The 24,601-nt window shown below is 48.7% G+C and overlaps 1 protein-coding gene and 1 long non-coding RNA gene across 2 annotated transcripts in view; one reads left to right on the forward strand and one right to left on the reverse strand.

The window, feature by feature from the left end:
- Positions 1–5,543: 5,543 nt before the first annotated feature.
- LOC117803718 lies at positions 5,544–20,964 on the reverse strand. Its single transcript, XR_004627696.1, has 5 exons — positions 20,433–20,964; positions 19,352–19,546; positions 15,839–16,023; positions 13,738–13,949; positions 5,544–8,925 (listed from the first exon to the last, which is right to left on the reverse strand). It is a non-coding gene; the product is annotated as an uncharacterized LOC117803718 (long non-coding RNA).
- ST8SIA2 (ST8 alpha-N-acetyl-neuraminide alpha-2,8-sialyltransferase 2) overlaps positions 19,247–24,601 on the forward strand; it is a 63,989-nt gene continuing 58,634 nt past the window's right edge. The window contains exon 1 of the mRNA XM_034667913.1: positions 19,247–19,570. Within this exon, the coding sequence (XP_034523804.1) occupies positions 19,473–19,570 (98 nt within the window). The 5' untranslated portion in view covers positions 19,247–19,472. The remainder of the gene's footprint in view (positions 19,571–24,601) is intronic.

The raw sequence follows: 24,601 nt of genomic DNA on the forward strand, positions 1-24,601 counted from the left end.
TATCACAGTGGGGAACACCAAGTGGAAGCCTCTGGAACCGTATTCTTGTTTGGAGGTAATTCTCCATAATTCTGGCATTTCTGCTCATCTTTTGAGCCAAAGTCCCTGCAAAAATGTTTCTATAACAGACAGCCTTTGAAGCTAGAAAAAGTGTCTCTCTAAAGATAGAAATCCTAGGAAACATTCCAGGATAATAAAATCTCCCTCCTCCCAGGAGAGGATTTTCTTACCTTCCAGGATAATAAGCCTAATCTTTCTCTGGAGAGAAAGATGGCCATGTTTGCCAGCAACCCTTATAAGAGTTAGCAGTTCCTAAGCCCAGTGTTTCTTGGCTCTGACGCAGACCTGTGTGTGCAGCACCCACGAGGCCCACTCCACATCACCCCATGGAATTTGGGGGGGATCGGGAATCCATGCAAACATTTCGTGCCATGACTAATAGACTGTCTGAATTCATTTTGCCTCATTGTTCTCTTGCCAAATTTATGGAAATGTAGAAAGCAAATTTTAGGAACTGCTTGACAAATTGACTTGACACATTCTCCCCCTCCAAAACAAGGTAACGAATCTTTCTTTAGGATGGCAGAAATCAGTGACATGCTTAAAGACCTAGAGCTGGGATTGGCAAATTACAGCCCACAGGCCAAACCCAGCCCAGCACCTGTTTCTCTAAATAAAGTTTTATTGGAACACAGCCATGCTCATTTGTTTATGTATTGTCTGTGGCTGTTTTCGCACTATCGCAGTAGTGTTAAACAGTTATAACAGAGATTATGTGGCCTCAAAGCCTAAAATATTTATTATCTGGTGCTTTAAATGTATATTAAGCCCTGATCTAAAGATTACAGAGTATGCAATCTCCATCATACCTCAAATGAATTCATCAATCGGGCCCCTGGCAAAAACCAAATGGATCCTGAAAAATGACAATAAACTACCACAAACTCAACCAAGAAGTAGCCTTAATAGCAGATTTTACATCAGATGTATTGACTTTGTTAGGGCAAATTACCATGGCCTCAGGTACACAGTATGAGAATCTAGAACGGTTTACATTCATGTGGAATGGAAAACAATATAAATTCATAGTTTTGTTCCAGGGATACAGGATCCCTCCTGATAAAAGAGATATGGATAATTTGGGCATCCCACAAAGCATCACATCTATCTTCTACATTGATGACATTGTGATAATTGGGCCAGATAAGAACAAGTTGGCTAGCACACGGGTGAGTTGGTACGACGCATGTTCGTGATGGGGAAGGTAAACTATGCATAAGCAGGGCCTGCTACGTCAATACAATCTTTAGGGTTACAGTGGTCAGGGGTATGCCAAGACATCTCCTTCCAAGGGGAAGATAAAATATTACATTTTATATCTCTGGCCATGAAGGAGGAAGGAAACACAGTGCCTGGTAGGCTTCATCAAGTTCTGGATGTATCATATTCCACACCTTGCAGTACTGTTCCAGCCTATAGACTGGGTAAATTGAACACTGTATACTTAGAGTGGAGCCCAGAGCCAAAAAGGACTTTGTAGCTGGGCTGGGCTGTAGTGAATGCAGGTTGCTATTTCAGCCATATGACCCTTAAGAACCTATAATATTGAGTTATTGATGGCAGGGAAAGGTGCTCTGTGAAGCAAATGGTACGTTCCAGTTAAAGAACCACAGTGCAGGTCCCTAGGATTCTGGCAAGGCCTTGGCATCTGCAGTGGAGAACTGGATGGCACAGCGGTTGGGCGTCTGCCTTTGGCTCAGGGCGTGATCCCGGCGTTATGGGATCGAGCCCCACATCAGGCTCCTCGGCTATGAGCCTGCTCTTCCTCTCCCACTCCCCCTGCTTGTGTTCCCTCTCTTGCTGGCTGTCTCTGTCTCTGTCAAATGTATACCTTTTGAAAACAGCTACTAGTAGAGATGGAGGACCTGACTATGGAAGCATCACAGGTGACCAGAGTCCAGAACTTTCCATTATGATCTAAGTCTGCCAGACCCACCCTGCCCGAAGGTTGGGTTGGCCCAATAACAGCCCATCATGAAATGCAAAGGATAAGACTGCACAACAGTGTCCCCAGGGGGGGCACAAGGAAGCTGCATGAACAGAGAGCCCAGGTGTCCATGACTTCACCCTCGGCCCATCCTGCAGCTCTGTCAGAACTATGGATGACGGGGCGCCTGGGTGGCGCAGTCGTTAAGCATCTGCCTTCGGCTCAGGGCGTGATCCCGGCGTTATGGGATCGAGCCCCCACATCAGGCTCCTCTGCTATGAGCCTGCTTCTTCCTCTCCCACTCCCCCTGCTTGTTCCCTCTCTCGCTGGCTGTCTCTGTCAAATAAATAAATAAAATATTAAAAAAAAAAAACTATGGATGACAAGCTAAAGGAAGAAAAAGCCAAACCTTGGTTTATAGATGGATCACTGCTATGGGCTACATGCTAATGTCTGCTCAAAATTCATATGTTGAATCCTTAACCCCCAATGTGAGAGTATGGGGGGGGGGGTCTTTGGAAGTTAATTAAGTTTAGATGAGGTTGTGAGGGTAGGGCCTTGTGGTGGGATAAGTGCCCTTTACGAGGAAGAAGCAGAAGTCCCTCTCTCTGCCACGTGAGGATACGGAGTGCGGGCAGCCGTCTGCAAGCCAGGAAAAGAGCCCTCACCAAGATCTGAATCTGTGAGAAAATACATGTCTATTGCTTAAGCTGCACAGTTCATGGTATTTTGTGATAATAGCCTGAGCTAAGACAGCTTGGTAAGCCAAAAATGGATGACAACAGTTGCACAGAAGCCTCGCTCGGGGAGGGGGTGGGGGCTGCCTTGAAAGACAGTGGTGAGGACAATTCTTCCAATGGATGGCACTTCCAGCAGGGCTCTTCATTGTCTACTTTGTGCAGAAGGAGAAGGGGCCAAAGTTAAGTATATATATATATATATATATATATATATATATATATATATATATATGGCTCATGGGTGGTGTGACTAGTTTGGCTGGATGGTCAGGAGTCTAGACAGAAAGATTTGGAGATTAAAAACAGAGAGATTTGGGTAGTGGCACATGGATGGACATATGGCAGTGGGCACAAGGTGTGAAGATCTTTATATCAAATGTTAATATGTACCCGTGAGCATCCACCATGGATGAGGCACAGAACAGCCACCATGACAAAACGACTCAGCCATTTGAATTATCCACCCTAGGTTATTGGTCACATGACTAGAGTGGCCGCAGAGAGAAGGGTGAATGCTATGCATGGTCCCAACAGCATGGGACCCCACTTACCAAAGCTAGGAGACTGCTGCTGCTGCCGAGGGTCTATTTGCCAGCCACAGAGAAAATCCTGTGTGCCTAATATGGCAACAAACTTCAAGGCATACAGCTGGCCACTTCAATTCTTCCCTTCTGGAAGAGCTAGAGATTCCTTTTGGGAAAAGTAGATGTATATTTCAAGTATGAATTTGCCTTTCCTGCCCACATGGCCTTGGCCAGCACCATTTCCCAAGGGCTTAAAATATTTGATCCACCAATGTAAGCTCTTACATAACATTGCATTATAAGAGACACACTTTGCAGCAAAGGAGGTGAGGAAGTTGGCTCATATGGAATCCACTGGTCATATCACAGAATGCACCACCCAGAACCTGCCAGACTTACAGAGCAAGGGAATGGCTTCCTGAAGTTTCAGTTGAAGCACGTTTAGATGCAACACTCCACGTGGATGGGGTACCATTCTCCAGGATGCAGTATGCACATTGAATTAAAGACCTGTATATGGCACTCTGTGCCCAATGGGAAGAATGCATGGGTCTGGGAACCAAGAGGTGGAAGCAGGAATGACCTTATTTAACACCCCTCCCCCTGGAGGAATTTGTGTTTTCCCTCCCTGTAACTAGGTTCTTCAGAGTTAGAGGTCTTGTTTCCCAACGGGGGCCCAATTTTGCCGGAGCCAGAGCAAAAATCTCATTGAACTATAAGCTGTGGTCGCCCGAGAGGCACTTCAAACTCTTTCCATCTGGAAACAAACAGGTGAAGCAGGAATCACCATCTCGACAGAGAAGACTCTCCCTGAATGTGAGGCGAGGTAGAGCTCCAGGTGATCTGCTCGGTGCCTCTCAGTCAGTCCTCCCTTCCAAATGTGAAGGTAAGTGGATAAGTGAACTACCCTGGCCTGAGGAAGGCACAGGGATGAAGGACTCAGACCTCTGGCTCACTTTTGCAGGTAAGCCACTGAGACTAGCAGAGGTGCTGATGGTGAGGGAAATCTAGAGAACAATGAGTTCCAGGTGGGGCCCCAAGACCAGCTGCTAAAGGTCCTTCTAATCTTCTCCCACAGGAAGGGAAGAGCATGCTGGAATCTTGAGAATGTATGTGAAGAAGTGGATCGGAGTAGTGCAAATAGTGGACCATGGTCACAGAGGCGTCCATCAAGATCCCTATGAAAGAGAGGACCTGTTGCAGCTGTGGGGAGTGCTATCACAGGACAACTTCCAATTGTCAACTCATCTAGGTTTTCTCAGCTGCAGAGAGTGTCTTCACCCAAGGGCATGTCTTTCCTAGGGTAACACATCCAATGACCCATCGTGGGAAGTATAAATATCTGCATTTTCCACTCAATGGGGAAAAACTCTGATTGGCCAAATATGGTCAAGAGCTCTCCACATGGTTGGCCAAGCTTTTTGTTAGGCCCACATAGCAGTTTCACTCCCCCCACTACCAGCCCAGCCTTGCTCCCTTTCCCTCTTTTCTATTGGGGTTGACAGAGAAATGAGATGCCCAGAATCCCATTCAAGGAAGGACATGGTGTCCAGTGTAGAAAGTGCAGTCAGCAGCCTCCAGTGTCAGCTCCTTCCAGGTCTGTGTCAGGGGCAGAGAGCCACCAAGCAGAAGTCACTCCCCTCTTGGGGGCAGCCTGCATCCAGCAGCTCAGAAAGCAGGGCTAGAGAGGCTCTGCCATTTCAGCCCCATTCAAGACACATCTCCTGGACAGTATTTGCTCCAGAATCCCCCCACCTCTGCACTGTCCCAGTTAAATGAGGCTGTATTGGCCTGCACTGCAGTTCAATTTGCTTTCTGTCCAATCCTGCTCCCTCCTCCTCCTTTCAGAGGTGTTGATCCCTGATAAACATCTTTGCAACCCAAACTCTGTTTCAGAGAACCCAACCTGCAACAAAGAGAAGGGGGAAATATGAATTAAAGTCACCCCAAATCACAGTTCCCACCATAAATATAGAGTGTGTCTCAGAGACATGATAGCTCTGTCATAAGTATATGAAATCAGCCAAATAAATTGTAAAGTGTTAAGTCACCCTTCTGTTTACTCAATGACAGTGTCAAAATCTCAATGTTTTCATCAGAATAAAATATAAAAGCCTGCCAGTACCTCATCTAAGTGATGTGTAGTCCCCAAACATTTTAAGAATGCTACTTTTATGCCATCCAGACATCCTGACATCCACTATTCTCCTACATGTACCTCCAGATCTCTCACCCTGGATATTAGTTATCTATTGCTACAGAACAAATCACCACAAGTGTAACAGCTCAGAACAACACACATTTATTATCTCGCAGTTTCTGTGGGTCAGGAATCTAGGCACAGCTACACAGCTTAGTGGGATCCTCTTTCTTAGAGTCTCCCAAAGGTGCATCAAAATGTTGTCCAGAATGGGGTCTCACCTAGAGACTCAATGGGAGAAACTTGTTCGATGGTTGTTGGCAAGATTCAGTTCCCTACAGGCTATTGGACTGAGGACCTCAGTTCCCCATTGGCTGTTAGCTAGGGATAACCTTCCATTCCCCGCCAGGTGGGTCTTTCTGACATAGTTGTTGTCTTCATCAATGTGAGCAAGCCAAAAAGCAACAGAGCCCAAAAGCAAGACAAAAGTCACAATCTTTTGTAACCTAATCATGGAATTGACATCCCTTCGATGTTGCTGGATTCTGTTGGTTAGAAACAAGTTGCTCACAGGATGAGGGTTATACAAGACTGAGAATATCAGGAGGCAGACATTGCTGGGCGCCATCTTGGAGGATGCCCACCACACCATGCAAATATGCACATGTTCATGTTTACAAAAGTGGGATCATATTGTTCTATAATCTTCAACTTCCTAAAACGCAAACCAACTTCGATATCCATAAATATCACCAAGTTATGATTGTTAATGACCACATAATACTCCACTGAATAGCTGTCACGTGATTTGTTCATGAAGGCCTACTGCCTTTACGTTGTTCTCAATATTTCATTACCATAAATGACATTGTTATAAACATCTTTGTATCTAGACATGTCCACCTTCATTTATGTATTTCGTTAGGGAACAGTTTCTAAAGATGGGTGGAATTATCGGGTTGAGGGCATGTTCTTTTTGAAGACTTCTTTTATGTTATGAGATGTTTCCAACTCCAATTAATGGACTCATCTGGCTAACGAGAGGCCTCCATTCGTCTCTATAACTCATACCGCTACCTGTTCCCAGGGCATGCCAGCTGCGTGGGAGGGGCCAGCCTCCCGAGGGTCTGCATACTTCTTTTCTCACAGGCCATCAATTCACCTTACAGAAAAAGTGTCTCCTATAACAAAGCTTCCATATATCGCTAAATTAACCTCCTGAGAAGTTGTTCCAATTTACCCTCCTGCGAACAGTATATGGGATTCTCCGCATTTATTTAAAATCTACTATATGAGAAAGTGCTGACCCATCGTCAGTGAAGCATGCACATTCTGCGTTCATTTTCCCAATACTGTCGGTTTCATGTTGATTCAGCTCCCAGATGCCCTTGGAGCTAGGCCGAGATGACAATGTATGAATCAGACTTGATATAATACAATGAGTGGGGGAGCCTGTTGAGAGCTGGGAAGTCAGTAGTCCCCTAAAGGTTTCCAGACTCAAAAACATTTTTAAACACTTCACTTGTCTAAGAAAATATTTGGGAAGCTCCGATTAAACTTGGGCTATGAGTTTATGATCCATGATTTACACTTGAGAGAAAGTTGGTGGAGAACAGTTATTACCTCTAAACATGGGGAAAAAAGCATTGCCTAAGCAAAGCCGATTGCTTCATACAGGTGACCCAAAAGCAATATATCGTTACTACAAAAACAAAAACAAAAACAAAAACAAAAACAAAACCCAAAAAAACAAAAAATCTCATACAAAATGGGCCAGTAGGGACTGCAAGATAGATAACGTGCACAAAAATTAATAAGCTTGGGAAGCAAAACTAGGTGTCATAAAAAGCATAAATAAACACACGATGACAGCTTTTGGATACAGTGTTCACTTCCTCCTTATCTGCTGCAGGAGCAGAGCTCACCCGCTTTCAGAACCTGGGAGCAGTGGGAGACGCACTTATAAATACTCCCACACTTGCCGTGAATCGCAGTCGCTTCAATTCCGCATCCCTGGGGGACTGACTATACGAATCCATTAAGTTAATGAGGGGTTGGGTGCAGCTCTATCTGTGCAACATGTGACAAGCTTCACCCCGTGAATCAGGGATCTTTTGCAAAGACTCTGGGGGGGAAAGGTCTGGCATCTATTTCTTCCTAACAGGGCACTGGGTCCAGGGCTGGGCTCCTAAAGGAAAGATACTGAATAGCGCCTCACGGCCGGTGCGTGAGCTGTGAGGACACCCATGCTGTACTAACCTCACCTTCTTCTTCCATCCCCAAGGAAGCGGATTTGCTGTTTTATACACCTGCCTGGGGGGAGGGGGAGGGGCATCGAGAGAAAGGCTGATTCTTGTTCTAATGAATATGTCAGGATGACTGGGAAAGTGGAAACATTTCATATTTTCTTACTCTCCAATTTAAACAGCTAGAAACGCCCATCTACTGTACTTGTGCCCCAATCAGGGACAGTGCAGGGTGCTGATCGATTATTGATTTTCGCTAAGAGTGCGATGTGTCCATGTATCATTGATTTCCATTATTGATTATCTGAAGAACTGCTCAAATTTATCTCTTCACCAAGGCCAGAAGGGGCGTTAAGAAAAGGAGCCGTCTGTAGAGATAACTGGGATCATCCAACCAGTTCCTGGTGATTCACGTTCATCTCCCATTTCGTTTGCTTAGAATACTGTTTTCCCGAGATAGTGTGTCCACTTCTTATCTCGATTCCAGTTACATGCTTGAAACTGGCTGATGGAAACTGGCTTCCGTGGGTCTAACACAGGTCAGTAAGCAACATGCAAGATTTTTGTCCTCTGGGTGGTTGTGTCCTGTCTCTGTTCGCATTCTCTCGATTTCTCTTTTGACCCCTCCCTGGCCCAGAATCTACCTGGCCCAGCCTCAGTCCTGCAGCGCCACTTCATTTTGGAGACCCTCGTCTAGCACAGTGCCACCTGGTGGCCCCTCTTCGCTATTGCAGTAGGACAACAAAAGCCAGGAAAACCCCACACCACGTGGGTGAGCGTGAATACACCCGGGATTGACCCCATGCAAGAAATCAAATGACGGGCGGGGGGGAGGGGGAGAGAGAGAGAGAGAGAGAGAGAGAGAGAGAGAGAGAGAGAAATTCCTCCTTTTGTGGAATGGCCCATAAACTCCCAAGTTGTATGAACGCACAGGAAGGATTGATTCTGTGGAGACTATTTTACAAACATCAAAACTATAGTCCTCTCCATGCCTTCTCTCAAAATACCTTTTCTATTGTGTTTTGTCAGCGGACAAGGATCACTTTGAGCGGTTAACCACTCCCTACGGAAACCTTCTCTTGACTGGCTTCCGAAAGCGAGACTATAAAACGGTTTTCTATTATCTAGCAAATTATGATGAATCGTCAATATTATTGATACTTAGGAGTTTATCCGTTCAAATGGCTGCAGCCACCTTGGAAGGGTAATTCCTGCTTCGCGGGAGGGGTCTGGCTCTCACCATGGCTTGCCGTGCGTTACAGTCCCGGATCCCCGCGGGTCCTCTGCCCTACAAGGAAAAAAAAAATCAAAGTGGCAATTATCCTTTTTTTTTTTTTTTTTTTTTAGCTATGCTTTGGTAATGACAGCAAAAATGTGTGTTTGGTGTGATTTTTAAATTTCTCCACCTTTTAAAGTGGATGCTGTTGAGTGATTTCCACCCCATCATTATTTGTGGCCAATCCTTTCTAGAAACAGAGAAATAGAAGTTCATTTCTTGCCAGTTTCATCTTTCCCATCGGTTTCGTCGTGCCATGCGAGCCCCTAATGGATCTTGAAATAAATGCAGCGTGGCTTTGGCTCCCTGGTTTGTGGGCACACCTCTCTGCCAGGGGCCAGCTGTGGTCTGAGCGGTGGGACGGTGGGACCCTCATCCTGCAGGAAGAGCCCCTCCCAGAGGCTGGCCAACAGGAGGGAAGAAAGGGGAGGGGAAGATGTGTTCCCCTTTGCTGGGCCTGGAACCACAAGAGAATTTTTTTTTTTTTCGACATGAGCCTCACTACAGAAAATAAAATCTTCCTGTGTGAGAGTCAGGAAGGGAGCACAATTCAGGTGGAAAGGGAGAAGGGCAATGCTGGAATTGGGAGAGGTCCTCAGAAAAAGCCAGATGAAGTCCTTTATGCCTTTCAAGTTTTTAAACTACAGGACTCATCTTAAATGATCCAAACTGGGGATGATTCACACAGAGAACAAGAGAAGGGGAAGGACATTGTCAAGAAAGTCTTCTGAGTCCCGCCTCGATGGTTCCTTTTTGACCTGACCTGTGCACTCAAGAACCACACTCCACACACACAGTTGAATCAGTGGATGGGAGCCAGTGGGTCCCTCCAGTAAAATTTAGAGTTTGGCCGAGGATCTTATGGGCGCTTAGAGAAGTATAATAACCCACCATGGGGCCTTTCTGGATCTGCAACCCAGGCATTTTTCTTTTGGAATAAAACTGAAAGATCAAGCTTCCTAATCTCTCTTGGACGTATGTTCTGCCGTATTGGGAAAATTACACAGCATTTTTCTGACTCAGTATATGAGTAACGTAAATGCTCACGGGGGTTGCTGTTCTGTACCCAGTCTACCTCCGGTGGTATCACATGGCTGGAGGCCACGGCTGCTCCCAGGGCCGCTCAGGAGAATTTATTAAACTGCTGTCCGACCGAAAGAGTGACCCAGCACTTATCTGTCATCTCGATGAATTTCCAGAAACCTACAAAATGGACTGTGTTTCCTCCCTTGGATCAAGTCTATAACTGGGGTTCTGTTACTGATCAAGGTCTTGGAAGCAAATAAATCATGGCTATTACCAATAATATGTTGATCCAAAGGCCGGTACACAGCCATAAATCTCCATAATTATTTGGAATTGTCAAAATTATCTCCCTGTTGGTAAACATTTACTCTAAGGTTTAGTTATTTTTTATTTTTATTTTATTTTATTTTATTTTATTTTATTTTATTTTATTTTATTTTATTTTATTTTTTTTTTTTTAGAGAGGAGGAGAGAAGGAGGGGGAGGAGGGCAGAGAGAGAGGGAGGGAGAGACTCTTAAGCAGGCTCCACACCCAGCCCAACGCAGGGCTCAATCTCACAACCCTGAGATCATGACCTGAGCTGAAATCAAAAGTCTGACACTTGACCAACTGGCCACACAGGTGCCCCCTAAGCTTTAGTCGTATGCAGGATCCCAATGCTCTCTGAAAAATATTTGTAACAAAAAAACATGCAACACTACTAGGTCATAAAGATCATTTTTTCCAAAAAAAAATGTTAACTATGATAAATGTTAGGTAGTAATAATGCCCTCTTAGAATCTAGAAGAGTTTGAGACAATTTGGATTTTACAGCTTGGATTTAAAAAAAAAAAAAAACTGTCTAGGGGAACTCAAATTATTGCCTTCTTTTTCATCTCAATAAATTTCCTCCCACCAAAAAAAAGGGGGGGAGCAGATATTCCAAAATATGAAGTGGTCACATAGCTGTCTTCAAGGCGATCATTCTTCCCAAAGAGAGCTCTGCATGGTGAGATGACCTGATGGCCCGGCCAAGGACTTAATGTGATGACTTGAAGAGGAATTATGCCTTGATTACGACCCTCCTGGTTGTGTTTTTCCCTCTGCCCTCATTTTAACATATCCTCAGGATCACTGCCTGCACAAAACCACTGGCGGCAGATTTTGAGCCCCGGTGAGGTAGAGGGGAGGGTCCGTCCCTTCAGCCCCCGGAGCTGGGAGGACTGGGGCGCCATGTGGGCGTAAAGCTACGGTCTGCTCTCCCTGCACACAGCTCTCTGACTCACCCCTTTGCTCCAGAAGCTGGGACTTGGCCGTGACTCAGAGCAATCAACAGAGAAGCCCAGGTAGGTGCTGATCGGGTGACATCAGGTGAGAAAATAGGAGAGGGACGCATCTCCCTGGCTTTCCAACGCCAGCGAGCAAGGTTTTGTAGACTGTTTTCCTTCCTCAGGAACTGCAACGGGAATATTAGGTAACTGCTCATGAAACATCAAAGGAAGGTTGGAAATTGTTTGCAAAACCAATTTTCTTTACTAAATATGTGTGTTTCTATTGGGTTATTAAGAAAGAATATTAAACTCTGGCACACACACACAAAAAAATCAGTGCAGAGCAAATAGGCACCACAAATTGTAATGACTTTTTTTCCTGATTACAGAGTAATTTATGGTCATTGTAGAAAATTTATAAAATGGAGAGAAGTGTGGCGAAAAATAAAGATCAACTCAAATTTCACCATCCGGAGATAACTGCTGTTTGCATTTTATATATATGCATATATCTATATCCTTTCTATTTTTGCATTATCCTAACTAATAAACGGAAGTCCGTATGTAATGAACACTTACTTTACGCCAGCCTGCTCTTAAGTACTGGAGTTATGTGATCTTTGTTCATTCTCACCAAAACTCATGAGCTAAGTGTTATCTTCTCCATTTAATATCGGGAAAACTGGAACTTAGATCAAGATCAGACAAAAAGCTAAGTTCGGAACAGCGATCTGTGAGGTCTCAAAATCAACTCGGAGCAAGAACCCCTCGGGGTGTGGTTCAGGGACCCATGTGAGAACGGGCATTCCTGGGCCATGCTGAGATGAGTCCAGAAACTGAAGAAACATCCACAGCAGTTTCACATGTTATGGCATCTGCGTGTGTGATCAGTGACTCCCCTTGATGAAGAGGGTGGGGGTGCTCGACACGCATGGCGAGAAGCCCGTGATGTGACGGCGCACAGGGCACGTGGTAAGACACCTGTTGCTCTGCAGTCAATGAGATTTAAAAACAAAGAAAATCCCTGGTCCGGCACCACCAATGGTTTGCCAAGTTCTGCTCTAAGCCGTGTTTTTTTTTTAAGATTTTTTATTTATTTATTTGACAGAGATAGAGACAGACAGCGAGAGAGGGAACACAAGCAGGGGGAGTGGGAGACGGAGAAGCAGGCTCATAGCGGAAGAGCCTGATGTGGGGCTCGATCCCATAACTCCGGGATCACGCCCTGAGCCGAAGGCAGACACTTAACCACTGTGCCACCCAGGCGCCCCTAAAACGTGTTTTTAAATGTAGGTGTTATTATAATTCAGCTGCGGTGAAGCCTGTGATCAGGAGACCGTGGCCATTGAAAAGATAATCTGGTACAGCTCCCAGGAGGAGGGGAGACACGGAGAGGCTGCAGGTGGGTCAGCAGGCAGAGGAGTGGGAAGAAAACATGGGCAAGAGCCTTTCCAGTGGTTGTCATGGGAAGGAAGGGGCGAGTCAGGGTAAACAGGCTTAGGATTCACTCTGTGTAATTTCAAGGGGCTCTGGGGCACAGGGCGTGTCCCTGGTTGTTGGTATGGGGCTTTGGGGTATTAGGGCAGGGGGGATATTGTCCCACAGAGTGAGAGCCCATACAGGAGGTGAAGGGGGTGCAGGCTCTGGATTGGCTGGTTTGCATATGAAAGGCACGCTCCAGGAAAATCCCTTCCTCCCTGGAATTGACCAGCCCTAGGAGAGTATTTTCCAGGGTCAGGGAAGGTCTAGATGTCAACGCATTAGAATAAAAGGATCTGCTTAGTACAAATCATGCCTCCTAGGATTCCTCCCTAGGGTGATAACAAGGAAAGAGCGTGGCAAAGTAGTGCGCTAAGAAACGAAGCTATGACAGTGTGAAACTCAGCTTCAGGAAAAGCTGTGCATTTCTGCTCAGGCCACGCAATCATCTTAAGGCAGGGCTAATGCGGAGAGAAAAACCCTACGGTGGTCTCTTCTGTCCCCCATTGTGGCAGAGCCCACCAGTTGGCCTTCACATCTGCCCTTCCCTTCTTCCACAATGGGCTTCTCTGCTGAGCTCACAGAAGGCCAGAGTCCCCTGCAGCTAGGTGTGGCAGCATGACAGTGTTTCGGACCAAGGGGAGTAAGCAGATGCCCTGCGTGGTTGGTTTCAGGAACTTTCCTTTCTTTTTATCTCTTCCTCCGTTGTACCCCTGGGAATCTGGAGGTGATGAGTGGTGAGGAAGTCCTCATCAAAGAAAAGCTGGAAGAACCTGAATCCATGGCCAAACCAGCCCTGGCTGCCTATGGGGGACATTTCCACAGAAGAGGGAAACAAACTTGTTCTGAAGAAGCCGTTGGCTTTGGGAGTTTACGGTGCTTAACCTAATCCAAATACATTCATGCAGCCAGAACCCACTGTCTCTTGATCTTCCTTCAGTTTTCCAGTCTGCTTTGTCAAACCAGACTGGGGGAACTGGGAAGAGAGGATGAACAACCGCAAAGACTCCATGTGGGGTAGGGAGCGGTACAAGAGGACTCCCAAAGGGACATTTACGAGAAACCTACTTGGGGCCCAGTGCACTCTCCTCTGGCCAGTGTGCTGCGCCAAGATCCTAGCAGGTCCACAGTCCGTCAAAAGCCGCCACGGCTCCGAAGACTCTCCCATCTGGAGTTTCCTTTAGAAATGGTATTTCGCCAGGTATGCTCACCAATTCATTGGGACTGTGCCAACTTCCTGTTGCCACTGGTGACCAGTATCGTGCTGGAGGTTGCTCATGCTATCATGAAACAGAGCCATTATTAGAAATCAAAGCCTGCAAACTTCCAACTACATAATTTTATTAAAAACAAAAGCCGTACATGCTCAGAACTCATCACTCCCTAACTTTATTTTCTACCTTTTACTATTATCCGTGCCCTTGAGATTATTTCATCTATCGTACGTGGGTGGTGGACATACCATATCCTGGAGGGCCAGGGCACACCCTCCCCTATGTTGCCTTCAGTGACATGATGGTGGTGGCTTGAAATTGGCCATGGTAGGAACACGTATTCCCGGGATAATGTGGGACCAGAAGAGGAATAAACCTCCCAGTCCCTTGGGAGTTTACAATCTCATTGAACTGTCATGGAAAAGCGTATGTGTGGGAAACCTGGCACAGAGCTCAGCTCAGAGACAAGAGAGACAGAATTCTGCTCTCAGCTCTGAAACTAGCAATGGAACTGTGGGCCGTCCCTTGGTCTCTGGGTCCCAGGGTTTTCCATCTGTAGAAGTCCTATGGGACTCTGAGCTCCACAAGGGCAGAAACTGTGCCTAGAGTTCACCACTGCATGCCAGCCTTCTAGCATAATTCCAGACACACCATAGTTAGGTAAGCAATGGACAGAGGTGCACCCTCTCTACACAGCTACCCAGCTCTGAGAATGCAGAGGTCCATGATCCAAACAGAGGCTAAAGAAAGTGACACAAGACAAGACAGAGAGCGGGGAATGGCTGATTAGGGCCAGCTTCCTTAGATACTCTCAGGAAGGAAGTCATGCTGGAGTTCGGGCAAAGTTGGGTGAGCTGATTTGGAGATCCCAGCTGTAATTTCGCTGAAGCACTGTTGAGAATCATGAGAGGACATTCCTTTTCATTTATCTCTGCCATCTGGTCCTTGACTTCATGCTTTGGTTCAAAACCACCTTTAATCCTGACTGAAGAATTTGGAAAAATGCCAGCAAAAAATTGAACCACTGCCCCACCCCCCGACCCTCTGCTATCACTTCCAGCTCACCGTGGAGCTCATTCCCACGTCCCTCCCAAGGTCCCATGCAGATAATTCCAGAACAAGTGCTGTAAAACACTTGCCTGGGTATATTTCTTTTCTTTCTTTGGCTAATATACAATTTTGCTATTTACAAAAGCTACAAATGGAATGCAAATGTGCCCGTTTATTTTCCCATATTGTTATCGCTGGATTCTGATTTTGAAGGGGGAAATGTTGCATTTGTGAGAACATTCAAATTTAGTGTAAATTTCAAAAGGGAAAGCCGGTTCTCTCAGTTATGGGAGGTGCAGAAATACAATAGCCTATTAGTCTATTCTAAGATAGTGTATGTCTTTACACCCTTCCACAGCTCCCCTCCCCACACTAAGCAATTCACAGCTCCTCCTTCAGAGATGATAAGCAAGGTTGTTACCACTCTAGTTTTTTCTTAAACATTCTAAACTGCTTTCCAAGTGAGATCAAGAGTGGTTTGGTACTGGGTCAGAATTTTGGATAAGAAAAACTATTATTTATTATTGAGGGTTTTTTTAAAAAAAAAGATTGGATTAAAAGGACTGGTTTCTTCTGTGTGGAGAGATGAAAATTGAGATTTATGATTACGGTCTCACCAGTGATGGAGGGTGAGAAGTGAGTGAAGATAAGTTTGTTCCCTGAATCCCGACATACCAGAATGAGGGGGATTCAGTAAAAATCAAAGGTGATGCCTATTTACAAATCCATTTAGAACTGCCCAGTGTGCTGGAGGGGACCTTGGCATTCGCACAATCCCAGAAGTCACCGAGGCCCAGGCGAGGCCAGCTGCATTAAAATTCCCTTTCTGCCAACGGAGCTATGTTGGGCAATTGAGCCCCTTCTGAGCCTCAGTTTCCTCCATCGTAAAATGAAGCTGTTAGTACCTGTGTAAAAAGTTTGGATTGCCAAGAGGAGTCTTTTTTACCCCCAAGAAGTAGTTCAGATGAAAACTGTCCACATCTGGGGGGAGAGGCGCAGAGAGGTTTGGCGATGTGTAAATGAGACATACGGTTTTGGGGTTTTCAGGAATTCCACTCTGGGTGGGGGTCACCACTCTTGAGGTCAGCAGCTGGAAGGAGAAGCACGCCCTTAGTCAGAGTCAGAGATAAGGATGGGCTGCCTGATTGCTGCATGTGACTCCCTGGACCCCTTCTGAGCTCTGCAGAGCTCCCCGGTCCTCTAGCCCTCATTCATCTGAACGTTCCAGAGTCTTACCAGTTGCCTGAATAGCTAATCTACTCCATTAATTTGAGTTAAAATGTTAATGGGTGGTTTAATTTTAATTTGCTGCCGCTCCCATATAACTCTTGTGTTTTAACCCAAATACTCAAAAACTTAACCTAAAGAAGTGATTACTGTGGGTTCCCCCAGTTTCTTAGAAAGACCAACGCAGGAATAGGGACTTGTTTAAAGAGAGGGGTCAGAAAGAGGGGAGGGGTCAGGACGGCTGAGCCAGGTGTGTGCCCACATGGTAGTTTACACAGCATCAGCAGACATGAACTGGGTGCCAATCCAATCATCTTCCCTTGTTCCAGACCCCAGGAGCAAACTCAGTTTTCAGAGACAGCCTCGAGGCAGTGAGCGTGCACAGACGGCGGAAAAGAAGCTGGCCCACGTGGATTCAGACACATGTGCTGCTTCCTGACAGCATTCTGTGGTCAACTACCATGAGGGTCCCTACCGCTCTCCAAGTAAAACCCCGTCTCAGTGACTCTCAGTGCAAGGAGAGCCTCAATATTACAAAGCTAGCTCTTTCCCAGCAGGTGCACTTGATGGGTGTTGCTCTGTGGGTCTGGTTACAAGGATTTCTCTAGAAGGGATGGAAGTGTTCAACAGTTTCCACATTTCCTGTCCACTCATAATGACTCTTGTCAAGTGAGTCCAAAGAAGGGAGGCCCCGAGCCTGGGACGACAACTGGGTCACCCAATAGGAGATGAGTACACTCTGTTGTAACAGTAGCAATTTAGATGAATTTAGGATCACAGCAATCTCTCCACGATATTCAGCATAATAAGAGTGTAGTTGGTAGAGAAACAGAGAGGAGAGAAGAGAGAGGCCAGCCCGTTTCTTCTTGCTCTCTGGTGTGGTCTCCTTAATCAATTATAAGCTTTGCGGGAGACCAAAGCTGTCACGTAGCTTGCTCACATCCCATACCATAATTACATCTGTCTTCCTCCTAAACCATGAGCCACTAGAGGGCAGGAAATGCCTCTCTCTCTTTCTTTCCCTCTCTCCCTCTCCCTCTGTCTTTTTTCTCTTTGTAGCTCTAGTCCTAAGCACAGAGAGTCTAGAACACGATAAGTGCTGGACAAACAGGGCTGAGTAGCGGAGTCAGTGAGTGAGTGATTGAAATATGGAGCAGCGTAACTGGTGCACCCTGTTCTTACCTCTCCCTGTTCAGATATCACAACCATTCATCTCAGAAAAACGAGACAAAACAACAACAAATACAATTCTACAACTCCTTAAACACCCATCAAGCAAGATGAGGGAAAGATCAAGGCACTCAGAAAACTTGGAGACGCAATAGTTAAGCCCTGTGGCCAGCCACACTGATGGGAAACCCTCTTTTGATGCCTGTCACCACCTCTAATGGACCAGGAGACTGACATCCAACACTGTACTCAACATCAGAAGGTGACGCTCCAAGAAAAAGATGTGGCATTCAGGAGGAGCTCACAGTAGGTGTGGGGGTGCCCAGACTTTGCAAGGGCGAGGAAAGAAATGAAATGTGGTCATGGGGCTTGGTACACCCCTCCTCTGGGGAAGAGACATCTGTTCCCCACACCCAGAGCTCTCTCCCTTTCTCGGGGCTGCTTCCCTCTCCTGCTCTCCAGGCAGGGTGATGGGAACTCTTCTTGCAGGGGAGAACTTATCTTGGCTTCCAGGGTCAACAAGAGCTGTCCAGAAGTCCCCTAGTTTGGAAGACTTCCTCCTGTCCCTCCTTCCTACACACAAAGAGGCAGAAGGACTCTAGGCGCAGGCATCCCTCTTACCTCCCCAAGGTGTCCCTGAAGGGACTTAGCCACTGACATCCCCTCCCCAAACCCCTGTGAGAACTGGCTCTGTGTGAGTGACGGGGGGGGGGGGGGACGGCCAATCNCCAATCTGCACAGCTCCCCTTCATTCCTGAGTCCTTTCCAGGCAGTCAGGATATTCCATACAGCTTCTTGAACAGGACCCTTTTCCCCAAACTCAGACCTCAAAGACCCTTGCATAAACCAGATGATCACTTCTGGGAAGTTACATTTCCTGATTTGAGGATTGTTACAACTAGCGCAAGGAAAAAAAAAATAGGTAATTACCTAATTCCAGTAAAACTTAATGGGGCTCTTCCCAGGCTAATGGTTGGTTCGAAATGTAATTTGAGTTAAATTGTCTAAGGCTGGGGAAGCGAAAAATATTCGGCTTGGGGGGAATTACCCCTTGTTGGAGCCATATTTTCTAGCAGACCTTTAGATTAAGACAGGGGTTGGGTAGGGGCGGGTACTAATTTTGCAGGGAGAGGGCAAGAGCTAGAGAGGCAAGCCCAGCCAGGAGTCAGAAGGGCCAAGGCCCATGCAGGGCAGGGCAGACACTGAGTCTGCCATTGTGGGTAAAGCAGCCACTCCAGCAGGAGCCCAGAGTTCTAGCCAAAACTGCGTGACCTCAGACAACTCAAGGAGCCTCTCGGGATCCAGTCTCGGTTCTATCAATGGTGACCAAGATGACCGCCCTAAGGGAGTGGTTTCTAGCGGGCTGAGCACCTCGCCCACAGATCGCAACCAGCATCTCCGCTGAAGTTGGCCTATCTTGGATATCGCTTCTCTCCTCCCCCTCCCCCACCACCCCTCCTAATTCGTCAACTGCTGAAACATCTGCGTGGTTGAAACCGCCTCCTCGCCGAGCGCTAGGGGCTGTCCCCAGGTGTAGGTCTTTGTGTCGCTAAAACTTTGCGAGAAAGCGAGGGCGCCGGACAAAGAGCGAGCGCGGGAGGGCATTTGCCAGCCGGCTGGGGACGCCAGGCGGTGCGCACCCTTCCCTGGGCTCAGCTTGGTACCCGGACGCCCGCGGTGCCCCGAGTCCAGCCTCCCTTGGCGGGGAGTGGCGGGTCCTGGCCACATCCCAGCGCCCTTGGGAGCTGAAAAGCCAGGCGGCAGGAGCAAAGGCGGATGGCTGGACATTGGAGTTGACGAGGGTGGGAGGAGGCGAGCAGAGGCGCGGAGCAAAGCTGTCAAACTGCACTCGGAGCCCCGCGCGGGGCGGAGAAGGGAGGGAAAGGGAAGGGAAGGGGAGGGGAGGAGAAGGGAGGGGAGAGGAGGGGCGGGCGGGAGCGGAGAGGGAGCTAGCGGGCTCGCCGCGCCTGAGCAACCCCTGTCTGCCGCTGTCGCCGCCGCCGCCGCTGGCCCGCACTCACCCGGAGCGCCGAGTGTCTGCCCCGCTGCGCGCCGCGCGCGGAGGCTCCGGCGCCTGCCGCTGCGCCCTCCAGCCAGCTCCTCGAGCCGGCCCGCGCGGCTCCCGGCGGGCGCGAACCCACCATGCAGCTGCAGTTCCGGAGCTGGATGCTGGCTGCGCTCACGCTGCTCGTGGTCTTCCTCATCTTCGCGGACATCTCGGAGATCGAAGAAGAAATCGGGTAAATAGCTGCGCCCAGGCCCGTGCAGAGCCCTGGCGGGATCTCCCCCCCCCCAGTACTCCGCCCCCCACACCCGCTTTGTGTGCGCCGCGCCCCCCTATCGCTAAGCTGGAGAAGTGGGGGAAGGTTTTGGCCCGGGGAGGCGGTGCCGGGGGACCGGGACGGTTCGGGGAGCGGAGCATGGGGGCGCGGCTGCCGTGGGGTGTCCCCAAGCTGGGAACACGGGCAGCCTCCAGCTGGCCCGCGTCAGGGAGCAGATTCGGCCACCCTACCCCCCTTCCCTAGCGCGTCCACGAGCGATGTCGCCAGGGTCGAGGGAGGGCGCCGGGGAGTGTCTGGGGTGGGCGGAGGGGCCGAGAGTGGAGGAGGCAGGAGTTTCTTTGTCTCCAGCTCGGCCGCTTTCTCGCCTTGGCAAAGTGGGCAGGGGGCGCGCGGGGATCTCTGCGCTGGGGGAGGGGATCCCCGCGTTGGAGCGGAGGGCGGGGGCTCTGCACTGGCTCCCGGGAAGGGGAGTGTCCCCAGTACCTAAGGACTGGCGCACGCTCCTCCCGCCGGCCCGGGAGCCCGGAGTTGGGGAGCCGGCTGGTACCGCCAGAGGCGGAGCGTGCGGGGCTGGGCTGAGACTCTCTCCCTCCCCTGGCTTTGGACGCTCAGCTAACCCCACGGCGCCCCCTGCGCCCCCGGGTTCCCGTGCGCTCTCAGCTAGGAGACAGAGACCTTTCGGGAAAGTCTGTATCGCCGCCGGGTGGTCTTCGGGGCCCCCCCGGCGCGCGGTCTCGCCCCGGCTTCTTTCCGGATCTCTCCAGAGGCGGGGCGGGACCGCGAGCCCCTGCCCTGGCGCGGGACTTCCAGGAGTGCTCACTTGCGGCGCGGGACGCACCCGCCCTCGGTCCCGGAGGCTGGAACTCGCGCCCCGCCCGGCAGCCTCCCGCACGCTCGGCCGGGTCCCTCTGCTTCAGCGCCCCAAAGAGCGTCCAATCGGCGGCGGGCAGCTGGGGAGGCAGCTAGGGTACGGAGGGGCACGGAGGACAGCTTCCTGGCCCAGGGCAGGGAGAAGGTGAGGTCGCCGAGTGGGCAGGACCCCTCCTCCTTGGGGCTAGAGCCGAGCCTGGCGCCCTACTCGAGTCCCGCGCCGCGTGCGCCCCCTCCTTTGTCCCATTTGTTTCATTCATTATCAGCGCGAGCTGAGGGCCCGCTCCGCTGGCAGGTCCCTCAAAAGGGAAATGCCAGGATCCCAAGGCCCTAAGGACCCAAACCTGGTGCAGGCGCCACTTCCTGCTCTCTCCTTTTCTCCCTGCCCCTTCCCATCTCAAGAACCCAAGAATTCCTTCTGTGAACTCCAGCACCCTTCAAGAACCCCTCTGTCTGCCTCCTCTTCCTCATCCTCGGTTTCCCCAAGAGCTCCAAAAACTTTCACAAATACTGTTCGGTTAATACGTGCCATGCTCCCACGCGGAAATAGAGAAATACCTTACTTTCCATAGCTGTTCGCCTCAAAAACGAGGGCCGAGAGGAAATCAGGCAAGCCAAGTCTTGGGTGATGGACCTGGTGGGGAGGGCCTTCCTCTGGGTTCTCCCTCTCTTCTCTCAGCTGTGGGCTCTGCTTGGCCCAGACCCCTTGCTGACCTTGACAGGTGAGAGGGAAGGACCAGCAGCTGCCCATTGTTCTGCTATAGAAACATAAGAAGTGCCAAGCTCATCCAGGCATCCCCAGCTTATCCATTCACTGAACTTTTACTGAATAGCTTCTACATGGAAGGGACTTTTAATTTTTAAAATGCAATCAGGAAATCGCTTTGGGCATCATGCTGCCCTAACCTGCTGAATGTGTTACAGAGCCCCCCACCCCTCCCCACACCAGGTTATTCCAACAGGGTATCCAGGAATAAGCTCCTAGGCCAGAGCTAAGAAGGGCATTTATGAATATATTTAAAACCCAGGGCTCCTCTGCTGTGGGTGTGCCCTTGGGAAGGAACCTGTTTCATTGGGGGGGGGGTGTTTGGGCTGACCCTGGGAAAAATTGTCAGAGGGGTCAAATGTGTAATCTTCTGTGTCATTACCCCTCCTTCTTGGTGTCCCTGTCCTCAGGCCGACTTCTGGCTAGACCAGTTTTGATCCAGGCTTGAGACATCTCCCCCCCACCGCCGCCCCCCAGTCCCACCCCCAGTCTGTCCCACACATGTGTAAGTGGAGTGGAGGCATATCTGGGATTTGCCATTGCTGGAGGAGGAAGGACATCGGGCAGAGGACCAGAATCCCAACAGGTCTGATGTCTGCTTAGAAGCCAGGTTCCAAGCTCGGTCACTTTAATCCTTGGAACCACCCCAACTTTGAGTGGCCAGCCAGGGCTCAGTGGGTTAAGGGCCCTGGCACAGTGGCCAGTGAGGGGGTGCCAGGAGTAGGGCTTGATCTTCCTCATCTTATTTCTTCCTGGGAGACCTGGACGCAAACCCAAGACCATGCTGCTACGACACCAGCCGCGCCCGCCCTTCCCCAACCTGATCTCTACCTGTGCCAGGGAAGATAGCAAATTACCTGCCAGTGTCAGTCCCTGGAAGAAAACATTGGTTCTATAAACAGATGGCTGTTTCTGGAAGGTGGGACCCTAGGATGTTGTTAGGAAGGGAAGAAGGAAGACTTCTCTTTCTGGAGTAAATATTCAAGGATTAAGGAATGAGAAGTGAAGGAGGAAAGAGAATTGCACGTGCGTTGTCTGGTGGAACAAAACTGAGATACACTTTTCTTAAGCTCTTGAGCCCCTTGCTTATAAAATGAAGCTTTTGGTATGGTCGGCTCAGAGGTCCTGTCCTGCCTAAGGAATCATACAATGGGTTGCGAGAGACAGGTTTTTCTTCTGAAGCTTTTTCTGAGAGACTCATTTCTTTCCTCAATTATGATTTTCAACTTCTAACTTGTTTACTTATGGAAATGCCTCCCTGGGGCTGAAAGGGAAAAGGAAATGTAGAAAGATGAGTTCTCTGCAAAGCACTCAAAGAGCAAAGTCAAATTCTACATCAGACATGGGGTGGGGCTTTGATAAAACAGCCCCTATCAATTCATGCAGCGCCCCAGTTTTTAGACCAAGTTGTAAGCTAAAATGTTTTTTCTTATTGTCACTTGAGCTTTCGTCTTGAGGGTAACTTACAAGCCTTTCGTCTTGAGGGTAACTTACAAGAGAGTGGTGTGAGGCATGGCTCTCTTGCCCGCCGAGGTGTCCCCAGAACCGGTGCACAGAGGCATTCAGTAAATTTCTATTGCATTGGCCCTGTGATGGGCACATGTGGCATCTTTGGGCAAAGCAGAGACCCCCAGAGCCTTAGGATGGGAAGGAGGTGTGCGGTTCCCTCTAGAAAACCTCCTCTTTTTTTTTACAGTTAGTAGAAATTTGACCTACGAAGCAATATCACCCATCCAATATCACACCCTGACCTGGTAAGGAGAGACAAGCCTGCACGGGTCTCCTTATTTGCAACCCAATGCCCCCCCCGCCAAATGAGCTCCTTGAACATAGAAGAGTCTCTGGTTTAAAAGAAGGTAACTAGTAATAATAGTAATAATCATGCTAATGGTGAATATGAAGGTGATGATGGTCGTTAGCATTTATTGATTTATTGAGTGCTTGCTATGAACCAAGAGCCGTTCCAAGTGCTTCATTGCTATTAACACATCTTTTCATTGTGGCAACCCAATGGTCACCTCCCAGGGGCAACAAGAGCTCCTATTCGTCGAGCTTTGTGTGCCAGATACTGGACTAATTGCTTCTAAGGACTGCTTCACTCAATCCTCCTGGACCTCTTGAAGCTAGATTCTGTGGCTATCTCTGGATTGTCAGTGAGGAAACTGAGGCTCAGAGAGGTTCGGTGATCAAGCAAGGGCCCCTAGTCCTGGCCGAAGACCACCTTGCTAGACTGCCCTGCCCCCTGGATTCTTTCGCTCTGCGGTAATACGACGGAATGGGTCTCAGAACTTAACTCATTCCCCAGCGATGTTGCACAGACCTAGGGTTTTCCTAAGGGCGTGGTCTGGCCTCAGCAGCTTGCAAAGAGGGAAGGTGAGCGAAGGAGACTGTGGGAAGGGCGGAGGGCTCATCTCCCTGAAATGCCCCTTTGGTCCCGTCAAGTTCAGTGTGATGCTAGAGGACAGAATGGCACTATCTGCCCCTGGCTTGCCAGACAAGCTCACGTGCCGCAGGCAGGAGCACCCTAGACTCACAGGTGGGGCCTTGGGCTGCAGCTTCTGGAGGGAAAACTCCCATCCGTTTGCAAATCTCATTCAGATGTCAATTGAAAGAGAATTCTGGCATCTACATGCCATATGATTGGGCATCTGGGGGTTTAGTGCAGGGGTGAGAGTGGAGATATTTTGCAGTGGGTCCCTGCAAGCACTGGGCTATAGGAATGGATGTCCAACTGGTCAGGACAGATGCCATCCAGTCACCCTGGCCAGGATTCCCAGTGCACGCCAGGAAGTCATCAGGCCAGGACTGGGGAGAGTTAAGCCGCAGGGACAGAGCTAGCTCTGGTGCCCGGCTGTGCCCAGGTCTGTGAGCAGGCAGCCACTGTGGCCATTGGCCAGTAGCGAGCATCCAGGCTGATGTGAAAGAAAATGAGCTCCTTCCTCTTCGAGCACTTGAAGTGCAGGCACTTTGTAAGGAGCATACATATTTGCTCAAGACGATGCAATATTTTTTTCTTTTTTCTTTTTCCCTTTTTTTTTTTTTTTTTGGAAAAAGCTCATTCTTCTTCCCAATCCTGGTGTACTTCCCTCTCGTATAAACATGACTGGAGGATAAAATAGGAGAGAAAGCTCTGGTTTTTAACTCACTTGCTCCAAGTCCTGTTGCCAACTGTTCCTAGCATCAAATTTAAATTGTAAATAGATATCCATCTTAGAAACCAATTCACCACTCAGGGCCTCTTTCCCCTTATAAAGCAGGGTTGCTAGGTTTTAAAATTGTTTAGGTTTTACAAATTGGGGATGTTGTAAATTGCAAATTATAAATACTTCTCAGAGAGAGTGGAATTCTAGAAA

This window comes from Ailuropoda melanoleuca, chromosome 9, assembly GCF_002007445.2.
Source record: "Ailuropoda melanoleuca isolate Jingjing chromosome 9, ASM200744v2, whole genome shotgun sequence".
Taxonomy (NCBI): Eukaryota; Metazoa; Chordata; class Mammalia; order Carnivora; family Ursidae; genus Ailuropoda; species Ailuropoda melanoleuca.